General features: G+C 44.4%; 1 protein-coding gene across 1 annotated transcript in view; it reads right to left on the bottom strand.

The window, feature by feature from the left end:
• Positions 1–16,195, bottom strand: part of dnah9 (dynein, axonemal, heavy chain 9) — a 66,597-nt gene that overhangs the window by 49,292 nt on the left and 1,110 nt on the right. Inside the window, exons 2-28 of the mRNA XM_077000107.1 lie at positions 15,837–16,033; positions 14,988–15,146; positions 14,609–14,739; positions 14,289–14,500; positions 13,807–14,040; positions 13,495–13,662; positions 13,285–13,401; positions 12,779–12,926; positions 12,541–12,655; positions 12,324–12,392; positions 10,927–11,053; positions 9,787–10,042; positions 9,193–9,434; positions 8,944–9,079; positions 8,664–8,857; positions 8,097–8,521; positions 7,739–7,961; positions 7,403–7,569; positions 6,352–7,222; positions 5,772–5,902; positions 5,269–5,395; positions 4,816–4,968; positions 4,273–4,398; positions 3,763–4,002; positions 3,181–3,341; positions 2,155–2,311; positions 889–993 (exon numbers count right to left, since the gene is read on the bottom strand). Of these exons, the coding sequence (XP_076856222.1) occupies positions 889–993; positions 2,155–2,311; positions 3,181–3,341; positions 3,763–4,002; positions 4,273–4,398; positions 4,816–4,968; positions 5,269–5,395; positions 5,772–5,902; positions 6,352–7,222; positions 7,403–7,569; positions 7,739–7,961; positions 8,097–8,521; positions 8,664–8,857; positions 8,944–9,079; positions 9,193–9,434; positions 9,787–10,042; positions 10,927–11,053; positions 12,324–12,392; positions 12,541–12,655; positions 12,779–12,926; positions 13,285–13,401; positions 13,495–13,662; positions 13,807–14,040; positions 14,289–14,500; positions 14,609–14,739; positions 14,988–15,146; positions 15,837–16,033 (5,391 nt within the window). The remainder of the gene's footprint in view (positions 1–888; positions 994–2,154; positions 2,312–3,180; positions 3,342–3,762; positions 4,003–4,272; positions 4,399–4,815; positions 4,969–5,268; positions 5,396–5,771; positions 5,903–6,351; positions 7,223–7,402; positions 7,570–7,738; positions 7,962–8,096; positions 8,522–8,663; positions 8,858–8,943; positions 9,080–9,192; positions 9,435–9,786; positions 10,043–10,926; positions 11,054–12,323; positions 12,393–12,540; positions 12,656–12,778; positions 12,927–13,284; positions 13,402–13,494; positions 13,663–13,806; positions 14,041–14,288; positions 14,501–14,608; positions 14,740–14,987; positions 15,147–15,836; positions 16,034–16,195) is intronic.

Here is a 16,195-nt window from a genome sequence, read left to right as displayed (position 1 = left end):
CCTAAGCGAATGGAAAATTGATTCGATCTCGCATTGCAAAAACAAAAATAAATAAATTTTAAAAGACCTCAATGAAGTGTACCCTCCCATCATGTCTCCTGCTGGGCTTAAACAGAATGGATTATCAAACGCAACCGTACCAGACACCTGTCACTTTGTGTCACTAGTGTGCAGGAAGTGGGGCCCTGACAAACGTCCTGGCGTGGCTCTGATGTTCCCGCTTTCGAGAACTCCGCGACGGCCGCTTCCCAAACACGCCGTGAGGAGGGGGAGTGCTGATTCATAATTCATCACGGTGCAGAAACACCCGTTCACTTCTCTGACATTTCCAGGATTCAGGCGGCAGTTCTTAAATGGCGCCCTTCTCCTTCATACGCACCTATATCTGAGTCACCAACTCCAGGGATGCACCATTGAACCTGTTCCGTTGTACCGTAGCACAATGCATGTCTTGGATAAATACTCCGCTATAGCCCGAGCTTGTTGATTATGACGCTCATCATTGTCAACTTAACCATCATCATGGGAAAATTATGTCTGCAGGCCCCACAGTACTGTATAATTAAGAGCCCCTTATTCCTCTTGAACACGCCACATAAAACACTGGCAGTAAACAGCAAATGGACATATCAACACTCTAAAAGCAAATTTAAAGCATAATTGGACTGTGTAGTTGCTGAGTAAAGGAACAAATTGGAATTTAGCACTCCAGTACTTTGCTGTGGGCTTGGACTTCCTGTGGACTCATACAGCCTAGTGTGTCAGTGGTCCTCAACCAAGCGTGAAACGCGACCCCATGAATCCAAGATGAACGCGGTCTCCGTCTGGCCGCGGCGGTACGGTTAGCATTGCGCTAACGGCAGGCGTAAGCTCAGGCGGCTCACTCACCTGCACAGCGACCACAGACAGCACCTCCACCGAGATCCTGTTAAACTCATCGAAACAGCCCCAGGCACCCGTTTGGGCCAGGCCTTTGTAGATGTTACCACAGGACTGCATGACACAGGAGGAGAGAAATGACAAGAAGAATGCAGCGTGAGAATGAAGGACTGGTTATGTTCCTGTTAGAATTCCAACCAAATCACTTCGGAACAGACAACTGTGAGTGACGGGCTGCAGCATGCCAGCTGAATTATACAGGCCATCATTCCCTTCTTACGATATGACTCAGTAGACTTGAGTCACGAGAATCCTGCATGATTTTCGCTCCTGCGGTGGCCATTAAACCTCTGTGGTTTTCTGAGGAGAGGATTAGCGATTGCTAATAACCTTGCAATCAATCTATATTCAATATGTATTCCAAACGTATCATGCCTATTCTGCAGTTAAACAACCAGGAGAGCGTCTTTAGGTGTACCAGAGCCAATAATGTCAAATACCAGATAAGACAGTGCTCTTTCTGACACAGATGATAGCTGACTGGGGGATTGATTGTGGGTGTCTGTGATCCTAAATCTACCGTGGCTTATTCTGCTCCCTCTCCCTGTGCTGTCATTAGCCTCTCCCTCTGTTCATCTCCCTCTCTGTCTCTCCCGTTCTCTGACAGCATACTGCAGTGTACAGCCAGAGCCTGTAATGACGCTGCAGACCTGGCAGGCAGGTACAAGCTGGATGAGGAGATTAGTGCTGCGTCTCTATTGACCGCCATATTATATGGTGGAGTTTTTTTTTTCTGTCCCCCTACCAGCAGACAAATACAGCGGCAGGCAGAGATGAGGCCGGAATACTGAGGAGATAGTTGACACGGCTTAGGAGGTAAATAAGCCTAGCCATTGGAGCCTTACTAATCTTCTGGCCCTCGTGTTGGGAGAGGACAGCTTTGCCTGGCTTAATACACATCTTAAGAGATGATGGGCAGAGTCAGGCAATGAAAAGGTAGAAGAATAAGAAGGGGGAGTGAGATAGAAAAGAGTGATGGGCTACTGTAAAAGCAATGGCTGAAAGAGAGGACGTCGTCTTCACATCTTCAAACTCGCTGTGAAGTCAGTGACCCCAATTATGCTCTTAATTAAACAACAAATCAAGCACTTTATTGTACCTGAGGTGAGGGCAGTTCTAAAACCAATCCTTCAAAAGAAGGAGAACAAAGAAGCAAATTACTTCAAAGCCCTGTGAATATCGACCAGAGATATGTGTATCATCCATCGCACTCACCTTGTAGTCCATCTGCTCAGAGCAGTTAAATACATAGACCATGATGCCGAGGGCCCTGCCCAGGTCCTTGGTGGTCTCGGTTTTCCCTGTGCCAGCCGGACCAGCCGGAGCTCCGCTCATGGTGAGGTGCAGTGACTGTGTCAGGGTGATGTAGCACCTGTGTTTGGATGAACATACACACAGTCATTTTGAACCAACACACCGTGTGACATGGAAGGTAAAAAATAGAAAGAGAATTATACTGTCCAGGTTTGAGCACAGCACTGAGGTTGCAGGTGTATTGATTATAGTGACCTGTAATTCATTTAGTGCCAAGATGCTGCAAACCTGAAATAAACATGGCCGCCCTTGACAGTCTACTTTTGAATGGAACAATCTTTTTGGAATGTTAAACCAGGCTTGCAACCTGGGCTTGTTTCCAACTCCTCATTTGGAGACTACATGAAACACAGGACTTCCAAGGATGTTATTATGCAGCAGTTTTCAGAAATCCTGCCGTCAACATGTCTTTCTGAAACCAAAGCCATTTGCACCTTTAAAACATTGCTGTTAGACACCAAGTCTCATTTTTGACATTCATGTCTATGGATACACTTTTCTTTGCTTTTTTTAATGCACATTGTACAACTTCTGAGGCCCAGCGCGTAATGGACCATCTGTACTGGTAGCGATCCCCGGCACATTCATCTCATTGTGGATGAAAGCCAGCGTTCTGACATGGTCAACAGAGCAATACCGCAGCTCCAAACACCCCGCCATATGCTCAGCAAGACGCAGTCCCATTGATTCCTCCATCAAAGACGCCTGCCTCCACTTTGTTGCTGTTTCAAAGACATGCAGACACCGTTTGGGGCACTTTCGTATAAACAGCTTGCGGAGGAACTTCGGCAAAAGCCTGCTTTGAGCGGGACAGCCTTCGGTAAGGGCACTCACTTCCACTAACGGGCTCTGAAGCATGTGCGGCGCAATCCCAGCTCCTAGCCGAGCTGGTACGGGCCGGGGAGGCCTCGGCTCGGACCCACTCACCTGTCCGTGAGCGGCGTGATGACGAGGCGCGGTGTGTTTCCCAGGTACTCGTAGGAGTAGAGGAACTGGGCGTCGCAGATGTTGGCGAAGCAGTGCCTCTCACGCTCGTCCCAGCGGTGGCGAAGCTGAGAGAGCCACACGAAGGCCTGCGAGTTCTCCACCTGATGGGGGCGGGACAGGTGGAGTTGAACCAGGTTGAGGCATGCGAAGAAGGGAGGAGTATTATGGGGGATTAGCACAAGGGGCCGTAACGTCTGAGTAGCACAGAGAAATCACATGCGGGCTAAGCCAGGCACTCCACTCCACTTTCATTAGGATTTTTATTTAACTTAATAACAGTGAAATACACGAGAAACCATAAGGGAACACACTGAGACTTTTTACCAAGGCAAACTATAATTGTATGCATACTCCATACGGGAAAACACTCCAATCTCCCTTACTGAGAAAGCTAATACGGTGCTGACTTTCTTGGATAATGAATATCTCCATGGTGACTGTGACTGAATGCAGAACGATTGTGCAGATACTGCCATCGCACTACACCTGACTGCAGGACGGCTCCGATAGCAACAGCGGTACCTTCTGAGCAATGATCTTTGCCACCACATCCCTGGCGTGAACGTCTATGGTGCAGATCGTCATGACTTTCTGTCTGTCGCCAGGGCTTAGCTGGCCAATCAACATGGTGATGAGGGTGTTGAGCTGGCCCACTTGTTTCTTATAAAACTCTTTCATTGCATTCTCATAGCCTTCCTCCAGCCTGGAGAAAGCCATGCCTACATCAGTGGTCCACCAGATTTGAGTGCAGGTGAGTGCAACCTAGTTTGAAACACATACAAACACACATCAGGAACATCAGGCCTCCTGGCATCCAGGTAGCAACTAAAAATTGACAGCAGCTGAATTCATTGCAACACATAAACGCCCAGCAGCCACTGCCTATGAAACATTTAATGCACCGCAATGAATATTTCCCAATATCTTAATACCGCTTTATGTCTCCTGGTCCTTCATAAATCCTCCTGCGTTCGTAGAGCGGTAGGGAACGTCTGATTCTCGGCAGAAGAATAGCTGGGTGGGATTACATACCTGAGCAGGGTAGTCAAACAGCCACTGTTCCCTCGGCTTATCTTCGTATGCTACAACTGCCTCGGTCATCTCCTGGCGCACAGTAGCCTTCATTGTGTCCAGAACTCTATTCAGCCACAATTCAACCTGCAAACAAAGGCTGTTCACCTGGGCATTTCATTACCACCAGATAGAACTTGCTTTTACCTCAAAGAGCTTTTACCTCAAAGAGCAGACTGGTGCTACACAGAGGTAAGGAAGCGGCCCTCTCAAGTCCTAGTCAGTGGTGAATTAAAAGCTGCACTTCCAGTGTGTGTGTGTTAAAGTATACTCTTTACAGTGTTGTGCAGTAAAATAGAATTGTGTTAGAATGTGCTGATAAATGAATTGGACACAGCTATGGCTTTTATTTTACTTGAAAGAGCAGTAGTCACCATGATTACCACAGAACATGTCTTTAGAGAGAACTCCCCTTCAGTCAGGTGACTAAGCAGACAAAGGCTGCAGTTTACATGGGATGTGAATTTTAAGGAATGCCATGTAAAGGCCCAGAGCTGGACGTACCTGGCCGGTACAGTCACAGGGCTTGCTGAAGGCCACGTACTCCTCTTCCTTACTAAACATTCCCAGTCCCATCTTGGTTGGCTTTCCGTCAATGTCATTTTCAAACTTCATCTTTGCTGTGTTGTCAAACAACTTGGACAGATGCCTTTGAACCTGAGGGCACAAGAACAAAGCTTCAATTAAATCAAAGACCACTGTGTTTGCTCAGACATGGCTTCCACAAGATTCATCACAGTGTTAGGAAATTGCTCTTTGAATCAACCTAGCAAGCAATGATCAACACTGCCACCTGGAGTATAATGCAAGGTACTGCACCAAAAGCACATTAAAAGCCATGCTTCTTTGCATTTTAAGTAGACACTTCTTTTTGCTCAGGAGTGCCCGGCAAATATGGAAAACGTTTAAAGAACAAAGGCAGCAGGAACAACCGTAATGATGCTGAGGGTGAGGTACCTGCTGAGGGTCTGTACCATTGGACAGAATGTCCAGGAGGTCAGCCGAGGAGATGAAGTAGAACCTGGGGAATGCCAGCCTCTTGGTGTCCAGATACTCAGCCAGGGCTTTCTCACACAGAGCCAACCTGCAGAAGGGAGTGCTCCAAGCATCAGATACTCAGTCTGGAGATGTGTGTGTGTGTGTGTGTGTGTGTGTGTGTGTGTGTGTGTGTGTGTGTGTGCGGGTGTGTGTGTATATATACTTTCATAGACATGAATGAAAAACAGCTACTGAAATATGGCCTGAAGGTTTCAGGAGATATGAAAAAAAATGAATGATAGCACCACAGCACATGACTTTTTTCCACATATCTCACTGCAGTGAGAAAGTGAAGGTTTCAAGCAGTACAAACCCATGAATGGCACCATCACACGGCATTCATTTTCCTTCCCATATCTCACTGCCATGGGAAAAAGCAGCGACCAGGGAAAAAAGAGCAAACCTAAAAATGAGCTCTGAACCTGCTCTGAATGTCTTCTAGTCTGCTGTAGAGCCCCGGTTTATTGGTGGCCTCCACCACGTTGGGCGTCTTGTGAGCGTCATAAGCCAAGTCTTTGAAATCTGTATCAATGCCTTCAAAGCGTTTGGAATCCTGTGGAGATATTCATGAGAGAACAGCTCAAGTGAATATTACTTCCCCAGTGGTAAAAAATAACTAAATAACTAACAAACATCTGTGTTTCTGGCTATTAAGGTTATGATAATTATCTAGACATATTCAGCCAAAAGCTTGATTTTCAGACGTTTTCATCTCCCATCTAAATCTATGAATGTACTGCCAGTGGGAAGGACAGCTTGCTTCCAAAGTCAGTAAGGGTCTCATTTTAGGTATGCAAGCTTCTCCTCATAGACATCTGGTTTGTCCACTGATAAAGGATCAGCTCTGCAGTGCTTTCACATTTTCTGTTTGGACTGATGTTCTTTATGTTTCCATTAACATAAATATTCACAATCAATGCAAACCCTCATGTTCTGCGACAATTTAAGACTAATGTTGGGTTCAGTAATTGAGTTAGAGGATGGTGTCTTATGGTGTGTCACCTCAGGTAATTGTGAACGTATGTCCTCCGACCCAATGAATATGCTCTCCAAATGCGACCAGGTCCTCTGCACCTCAAACCATATTGAGATCACGGAGTCGGCCACCGAGAGCCGGCGCTGCCACGACGACACCTCCTCCAGGAAGAAGGCGATGTGCTTGGATGTCATGAGGTTCTGCAGCTGCACCTGGTTGTCTTCCAGTGTTTCAATCAGGTCCTCATCTGACTTCAGCAGGGGGACGCCAGTGCGTGGGTGGGATTCGTATGCGAACGCCATGCCCGTCCAGGTGCCGTCCAGCTCAGTCAGGACCTTCTCCATGCCCATTTCCTTCACAGCTCGGTCCACGATGGCCCTCACCTCGTCCTCGAAACAGTGCAGGTTGAGGCTCAGCAGGTCTGCCAGCGTGGTGTCCTGGTCCATAGTGAAGCGGACCCCCGTGGCTTGCATCAGCTGCTGCCAGTGTCTGGGCCGGATGGCTGGGTTTTGGAGCTCAGCCACGGCACGGAGGGATGTCAGGGTGTTCTTCACAGTGCCATCCAGTCCGCTGAAGGCGTCCCATGCCCGGGCCTCTTTGTCCAGAGTCCGGAGCTCTTTGGAAAAGCGCTTACACTCCAGCTCCATGTCATCCACGTTTATGTCTCTCCACGGGGTGATCCGCCAGGCCTCCAGACTGAAGTGCATGACCAAGATGAGGTCCCATAATTCCTTAAGAATGGAGACCTCTTTGTGACACTGTTTTAGTTGTTTGTAGTCAGGAATGCTGACTTCAAACAGACTGGCTGACTCAATAAGTCCAGCCATGATGGCCTCTTTCTCCTGAATCTGTTTGTGGGCTATGTCCAACATCTGATAAGGATTTACACTGTCAAACCTGAGAGAAAAAACAGACACAGTGTGCCCAGGACAAGACGGCACCTGACATTTACAATGAAAAGCAGCACCAGCAGGAACAGGAATAGCAACAAGGCTGAAAGTTACACTGGATTTTGGATAGCTTTGTCAGTGCCACAGTGATACCAGGACGGTAACCCATGGCCCTTGTGTGCAGTACCTGAAAGGCCCCTCGGTACGGAACTTCTCCCTGAAGCTGTGCTGCTCCACATCAAACACTGCGCATCTCCTGCGCAGGTTGGCCACCTCACTGGCCTGGAGGGGTGCCACCTGCTGCTTCACCAACACAGCTTGCTTCTTTGTGTTGGTCCATTTCTCTGGGAGCTCCTGTGCATTGACAACATCACACAAGAGTTCATCTGCTTGTTGCTAGTTTTAGGCTCAGTTAACATGTTTAATGAAATTTCTGGTTATGTGCAATGTGGAAGTATAGATTCTTTAGTTTAGTTATGCTATAGTTTTACATATGTTAGACAGTATTCATGAAAACTGTTACCTTTAGCTGCTTGTACACTATGTCTGGCAGTTCTTGCTCGTATGTCTTCAGCAGGTCAATGGTGTTCTTCAGTGGTTCAAACATTTCATCAGTGGAGCTCTGTCTCTCCTTGACAGCCATTAAGTGACCCATAACCTCTACCAGGCCAGTGTAATCTCCCTCCTCCACCTTCCTACCGAGGCCAGTTTCAGTGACCTTAATAAACTCTTCCAGGTCTGACAAACTATAAAGCAAAAGGAAAACACACAAAATGGCAATAAACAGAAGTGAGTCACATGATGCCTTTTGTCATGTCTCACGGTATGATGAACACTTTAAGACTTCCTACGGTATGGTAATTTAAAGTGCAGCGAGACACCTGTGTGTTACATGGTCGATCAGATGCTGTTTGAACATGAAGCTCCACTTTTTGATGATGTTGATCAGAGTGCTTTTAAAGGCCCGCGCATCCACCCTCATCCATCCGTCAAACACTTGCACGGGCTCGAGCTTCACAACTTCCTCGTAAACACTCTCATAAGAATCCACCTGTTCACGGAAGCGCTCCAGGGATGGAGGGCTTTCTGGGACACCATCCTCAGCATGGGCCTCGATCTCCTCGCTTGTGAGGACATGTCCATACAGCAGGAACTGCCGCATGAACTCCTTCCTGTCGTCCACGTAGAGGTAGGCATAGCGTTCAAATGTGTCACGGTACTCACAGCACTTGGCCATGACCCTCTGTACACGTTCCATCAGCAGTTGACGCATATCAGCAAGATCCACCATGTCCTCCATATCAGCCTGAGGGAACAGGTCATGTAATGTGATGAAGAGTGGTTGATTCACTTGCAGGTCAGAAAGAACAGTCAGAAACCTGTATAAAAAACAGCTAACAACAATTGATTGTGCACATGAAAAGAAATTATTTGGAGAAAGATAGTACCTGGTAATGTGGGAAGCTGTGTTCAGCCAATCGTGGTACCAGAGAGGAAATCCTGTAGACATCATTGATGAGACTCTCCACCAGGTCATAGAAGCTGTTGGCAGCTCCTAACTCCAGAGGTGGATAGAAGACCATATCTGGAACCAGGAGGTCTAACTGGGCTTCAAAGAGAGCAGCCACGCCAGGCTTCTCATCTGCATCAAGAAGGATTTAACAAAAAGTATTATATTGTGTAGGATATCAGGAAAAAACGCAACTTACTTGTGGCTTAAGCACATACCTGTATTGTCCAAAAAGAACTTGAGGGAGCGCTCAATGCTGTTGAAGAAGCCATCTATTACCATTTCGTCAATGTACTCCACATATGACCTCCACTCAGCTGAAGATGGTTCAGCTTTAAAAAGTGACAAGTTATTCTGAAATGTAAAAAGGTCAGTATTCTTTTATGATCTTTAATGATTTAAAAAGCACATGATCAAGTCACTCATCAATGCAGAAACATCGCAGAAGGTTTCTATTCACAGCTGACCTTTAGTAACAAATGGATCTTGGCTCCAGAGGTTTGGATCTGACCATAGGATCTCTCCAGCCGCTCTGCCCTGTCCTCCAGGTTGAGGAGACCATCTTTCTTTTCCTCCTTCCTCCCAAATATTGGATTAGCCCATGTCTTCATGATGCTCTGGATCTCTTCTACATTGTCTTTGGTTTTTTGTAGTCTCCTTTCAAGATCATGCACTGTCTCCCGCACACCCTGAATGTACTCCCATATTCCTAGTAGTGACATGACATCTTTTATGCAACAGTCACAACTGAAGCCATTAACATTACAAATATTAAGGTAAATAAACCTGAGCAAATAACTGAGTGAATTTTTAAATTCAAGAAGATTCAGTCTCCATAACATAATTAACAAGACATTAAAATGTATACAGTTATGTAATGTATGTCTTAGAAAAGTAATCAAATATGTACACATTAACTACAGTATTGTCTACAGTAATGTTTTTATAACATTTTATTTCACTAAAAAGAAGGTAAATGACCTTTTGTGGGAAACCTGTGCAAGCACATTTGTAAATACAAAGTGCATTACAAGATATCATGAATGTTTGATGTAAAGTACCTTTGCTTGTCCAGTTGATTGTGTCCTCAGCTTCTTTTAGCTGAATATCAATATTCCTCAACTGACTCTGGATTAGTGGAAACTCCACCTCCAGAACCGTCCCAGTCACCTTGTTGTACCATTGAGTCGTAAGCTCCAGGTTGGCCACATACTGCCACAGAAGCTCCTTTTTGGTGTAAATATCAGCTGCTAGATCTGGGATATCCTCTGTTTGTCTGGCCTCCAAGTATTTAACCTCTCGGAGTACAGACACCAGCTACAGCACATAAACAAATAAAAACCATAATTTTAGTACCATGTCAGCAATGATGCCGTTACAGTGCAAAATTGAAGATAGAATCCACATCTTTGTAAAAAAAAAAACAAACAAAACACATTTTACTGAGACTTTAAAGACAGAAGATTGTTCTTTTTTTGTGATGATGAGTGTTGTTGACTGAAGTATTGTTAAAGATCAATCAGGATTTGTCAAAGGTTGATATCAAAAGTGATATATTTTAAGAAAACAAAAGTCAGGAAAGAGAGGGATGAATTCCAACATGGTTGGTGACAGGGATCTGGGCTCCAGGGTGCTGGGATAAGGGGCTACGGTGAGTTATGTGTGGAAGGAGAGGTTACTGAGGTTCAGTGTGGACAGATGCCTTAAAGCAGAAGAGACAACAGCTTAGGATGGCTAGTGGATGGTTGCAGAGATCAGGGAATTAGTTGTGTGAAGGAATGAATGTCTCATTTTTAGGGGACACTGGGGACAGCCCAAGGGCAGCAGAATCTAGAACCGAAGTGGAGAGCTCCATGCTGGGAACAGAATGACAGTTCCTTTCCTTTCCTGAAATGTGCACATTGAGTTCTACAAGGCAAAAAAACTGGAAAAAACAACAACCCTCAGCTGTGGGAAAAGGGTATGAGAAGAGAATGAAGTATGTTGTGGTTATGTATGGTTAGACATTAGCTAAAGTGAGGGGGTTACCTGCTGTGGTAATTTTGTTTCTGAATCTCAGTGATGGATAACTCCATTTGTAATCATAGTGGCATACAAACCTTCATAAATACTGAACAGGATTTCTCACACAGATCATATTATTAAATATATTGCATGTACACTGACACATTCAAGACTGGAAAGAATATTGTTAGTCATACCTGTGGGCTGAAGTTGACACTGATGAGTCTGGAGGCTGGGTCTCTAGATATTAGGGGCTGACTGAGATTATACTGGGACTTCTCACCCACTGAATCAGTCCATCTATCATAAAGCTTAGAGGAGTACCTAGTGGAATGGGCACGGAGAGAATTATTAAAATGGTAATATGGTATCAGAGAAAAGTGAAATGAATTTCAGCATATTACTGATAGATCGACATTACTATTGATGTTTTGTTTTCTGAGGAAGAAGAAAAGCTCCCCAAGAATCAGGTCCTCATGACTTTGGGTGCAGAGGACCCAAAGTCATGAATTATAATCAAATACCATACTGATGACACTGCAGTGGATTAGAAATAAGTGTAGGCTATGAATTCCTATGCAGGGCACACAACATATCCATACACCTGAAGAAGAATATTCTCTTAGCAAAGTACAGTGCTTAATATTCAATTAGTTCAGAACAAGGTCTTGGAAGGTTGCAATGCAAAAAAGCAACATACAACAAAATACAGTTATCAGAAGAATGGCAGGGAATACAGAGCCGATGCGTACTGCTTAAGAAATGTACTGCTAAAGAAATCTCCTTCTAAGCAGATTGAGAAGGCCAGAGCACTTGGACCTTCACTGGAACCCTGTGCAGTACACACAAGGTTCATTCTCATATTGCTGTTGTAGCACAGTCCCAAGAAATCAAATAGCTCTGTGGTTCACATAAATCATAGGCCTCTGTGTCAAGAAGTAATAACTAGAGATGCCCATAATAGCCCTAACTACATTACTCGAGCAACAGTGATGATTACCATCATCTAACGAGAGAGCTTAATTTCTTACTAGTGAGAATATGGGACTGTGCTACTTCATCGTACGGGTTTAATCCGTGGGGAGATACACTGAAAAAAATGTAAACAATGAAGCACTACACATGTACATGGACGGCTATAGCTCTAACAATCACAGCCGCGCTGACATGTATGCTAACAGCACTGGAGCGCTGGTGTACTTTGGGCACGGTTGAGAGAAAGCAGGAAAAGACTTGAGAAAATGAGACCCCCATGTAATAATCTGCTAACACTGGGTTGTCAAATGAGCCAATAAATCATGTTAGAGACTGGGTGTCTCTTCCATATTTGTTGTGAAACTCATGGCTTACATTTATTAACCCCGCAGTAAAATAATATTTATGGTCTTTGTTTTTAAGATGATGCCTGTGTGATGCCTGAACAGAAACAATAACAGTTACAAAGAAGCTGTTTGGTATGAATACCTCGCTTACAGACAGGACCAAAGAAAGCACACACAGCAAGGGCCCGCAAGACACACAGTAATGAGGTAAACAGAACATAAGCTTGCACCACTGCGATTAGCTTTTAACTTTTTTTTGTGAGGAGACTTACTGCTTAAGTAGCAGCATAATTTCATCATACTTCTTCATGGCCTTTTCTCCAGCTGCTGATTCCATACATCTAGTTACATAGAGGAAAAGGGGAAAACATTTATATCAGCAGAATGTATAAATGTGTAATACAAAATAACAGATCTTTTCAAACCAAGCTGTAACACACAAAAAAACCCACAAAAACACAAACAAAAACCCACACCAGGAGCACTCACGGATGGGTAATATATTTGAAGTTGCCATGGGGAATCTGCATACGCTCCTCCAGTTGCCGGGCCCACTTCAGCCCGCCTGCTACAACAGGCATGTTCTTAGTGATGGCGGTGTAGCCTGCGAGGATGACAAGAATGAGGTCTGTTCAGAACGTGTCAATACTTCATTCTGAACTACAGTACAGGCTTTTACCAAATCCCCTCGTGCTTCCCATTGTCAGTAACATAAAGTTCATCTCACCGAGCTCCTCAGTCTGCATGTGTTTTTTATACAGAGCCTTGCAACAGTCGAGCTCCTTGTCAAACATTTTGATCAGCACGGGGTATCTCTTCTGAGCATCGGCATCTATCAAGGGACGTTCCAGCAGACTGCCAAACATGTCCAGCACCTGCAGAACAAAGGTACTCAAGAGATGCTGGCCTTTACAACAGAACCAAAGTGAAAATGAATTCCAAAATTCACTTCCACAGCTCACGACGTGCTCTGCTAAGAATTCACAATGCTTTGTCATTTGAGCGCAAGCCAGCCATAAAAGTCAGGTTGCAATTGTTGACATTTTCCTTAGGCAGACATTCAAATTCATAAGGGACAAGTACAGCACTGGCAATGTCTGCGTGTGATGTCCAATCGTCTGTTTGACAGTCATTAAAGAGTAAATGAAGTGGCTGTAGAGACTTAGAAGGCTTTCTAAAGGCATGTCTGTTTTATTAGTTACAGATGCTGTTGACAGGGTTACTGTCACTCACCTTGAAGGCATGCTCCAGGCCTGAAGCATCATCAAATGCCTGGCAAAAAATTGCACCGAGGCGACGATCTACATCTTCCACTTTACACTTAAACTCGCTGAAGTCTGCCTCAAACTCCTGGAAAATATGTTAGAGTTACTCCCTATACACCCCCTGTCCATTAGTCCCAATCCACATACTGATGCAAATGTACCAGTGTACAACATGTACCAAGTTGTAGACATCAAGGCAGTCGTAAGACTTCTCAGTGAGTATTTTATATTGTTCGAGGAACTCTTCATACAGCCAAAGAACCTGCTGACTGAGAGATCTCCCACGAATGCCTCCAACTTCCACCTTCTCCAGTTTAATCATATCAACCGCACTCAGTAATAAGACCTTGGGATAATCAAAGAAATAGTACAAGCTAATAACAAGCAGTTCAGTAAAAATGTCTTTAGATATCGCACAGTTATAGCAAAAAGCACACAAGAAGCCAACCCATCCTGTCCTTGACATGTCATTAAATAACTCTCCACTCACTTCAACTGACTTTAGTCTTTCCAGGAAGCGGTCCAGCCCAGCAAACACCATGCAAGGGGAGAAGTCCCATGGTTTAACCTCCATCCCATTCTTCTGGTACTGGCTCAGGCTGTTCTTTCGATCTTCAAAGCTTCTCTTGAAGTGCATAAGCACATCCTGCGTAGTCTGCACACGAGCGATACTCTCCACTACATCACCTTTCAGGATGTCTTCTGGGTTGAGATAGCTTCGAGCCTACCCATGACACATTCAGGAAAAACTCATTCAACACTTCCACATACCTTTATCAAAAATGTACCTTTTTTTTTACAAGTAAGACAGAGTTCTCATATAGAAGTTTCAGGCTTAATGGAAGACTGTAGCAAAAAACGCACAAGACCAATAGCACAATGGACAGAACCTACTAAAGCCTTTTAACAAGTCAGGATTTACTACGGAGAGTTTTGGTCAGAGTGACCCAATCCCCTGCAGCCATAATGTACCTGCTGAATGAGGAGGTTGCAGATCTGACACAGTAGCACTATCAGTCTGGCTGGTGTGTTGTAGTACTTGGAATTGGACCACACCAGACACACCACGTGCATGAGGGGGCCGATCCGTCCTTTCACCTCACTGAACTCTATGTTCTCCAGATCTTCTGTCAGTCGCTGCAAAGGCTTCAAGAAGATATTGATGTCCCTTGCCTCCTCAAGAGCTTTACAGGAAGAACACAGGGTGTAAATGTCAATAGGTGATATTAAGTGAGAGTAAAAGCATTTTTGCTATTTAGAAATTAAGGAATCACATATGTTCAGATCTTTACCTCCCCTGACATCCTGAAGCATGTTTCTAAAAGCAGGATAGTAACTGCTCTCCATTACATCCAGAAGTTCTGCCATTTTGGCCACTTTAGGTGACTTAAACTGGTCATGTATACACTCAAGGTCTGCATATCTAGTAAACAAAAATGAACAATAAGCAAAAATTATTAAATCTTACAAAAATATGTTTAATATGAAGTAGGTTGCCATCTATAATTAGGAAATATTGTTGCAGTGAACAAAATTGTACATGCTAGTCCTATACCATTTTCAGTATTGCATGTGTGCTTTTTATTGGGATTTAACACATCTTGTATATGCATGTGATTTGCAGGGATAAAAAAATACTGGTTTCTAGTAATAGCAGCAGAGTTCATTGACCTGTTTTTCCAAAAGTTCAGTTCCACGTGTGGGGTAGGATTTTGCCCTTCCAGCAGAGGCTCAGACGAGTCCCTCTTGAGAACCTCATGAATCTGACGACTCCATTCAATCACCATCGATTCAATAGCGTGGATCAAATTCTTATCCAGCAGATCTCCCCTGTAAGATTAAACCAAAACCTGGTGTTTTTGCTTGCATTATGGCTAAGAATCCTTAGTCTGAAAAATATCAATAATGCACCTCTGAGGTAGCTTCATGTAAACATTATGACTTTTTGAAGTTTAAACTTTGTTTTGCTTTATAGATTAGGTAAGGAGAAGAGAGTTAGAGCATCTGGGCCCAGTAAGGCCTTCAAGGCAGAAAGCTGTTGTTTTTTAACGCATCCATGGACTTCAGTTCTGCTGCAACTCTTGATATTGGTGCCTCAGTTCCAAGTTAAGGTTTCTATGGAAGTGGCGCCAGGATGAAACCACAGAGCAGAACAAAGAAAACGTGCCTTCAGGATGGCCAAACAAGGCGAGCTCTCGAGGGGAGTTCTTCAAGAACCAAGCTCCGCAATTGCCAAGCATTCTTTGTGCTGGAATATACTGAGCTTCATATAGACAGGTAAGGAACTGTCACTGACCATAAAACCACATCAAAAATCGCTTGTGGCTCCTTCAAACTACAAAACAAACAGCTTACCAGTTTAGAATGATAGTAGGTGTATAAATGCAATCTTCAAAACTATCAAATCTGTCATAATTAATAGCAACCCAAATAAAAATATTGAAAACATTGCCACATTTAGTTACAAGGACCTAAGATAAGGTCAAGGATTTAAAAACAGCAACTTGTATTCTGTCCTACCTCTTTTCTCTCTGAAAGGTGGCTTGTTCTATTCGTTCAGATCCTGGAGGGAGAGGAAGCAAGGTTTTCCCTTTGACTTGTCCAGCCACCACAAACACACTGGTTTTCAGAGCATGAACATGTCGCAGTAGGTCCTGAGACACAACGTGTGGCCACTCGCCGTGGTTCCTGTTGTTGAGCAGCACTGGCGCTACAACCTAAATGAGTTGGAAAACAAAACAAAAAAGTTTAATTCAACGCATTGGGGCTGAGGCACTGTGAGCAGGCATGTGGAATGTCAGTGCTGGTTAGTGGTTGCTCTGATGGTGCATAGCAGTCAGTGGAGATGGTGCCAGATACAACTTTTATTTTTTGTATAG

Source organism: Brachyhypopomus gauderio, chromosome 3 (genome assembly GCF_052324685.1).
Source record: "Brachyhypopomus gauderio isolate BG-103 chromosome 3, BGAUD_0.2, whole genome shotgun sequence".
NCBI classification, from domain to species: Eukaryota; Metazoa; Chordata; class Actinopteri; order Gymnotiformes; family Hypopomidae; genus Brachyhypopomus; species Brachyhypopomus gauderio.
The sequence above is the reverse complement of the archived record's forward strand: the minus strand, read 5'-3'. Positions and strand labels throughout refer to the sequence as shown.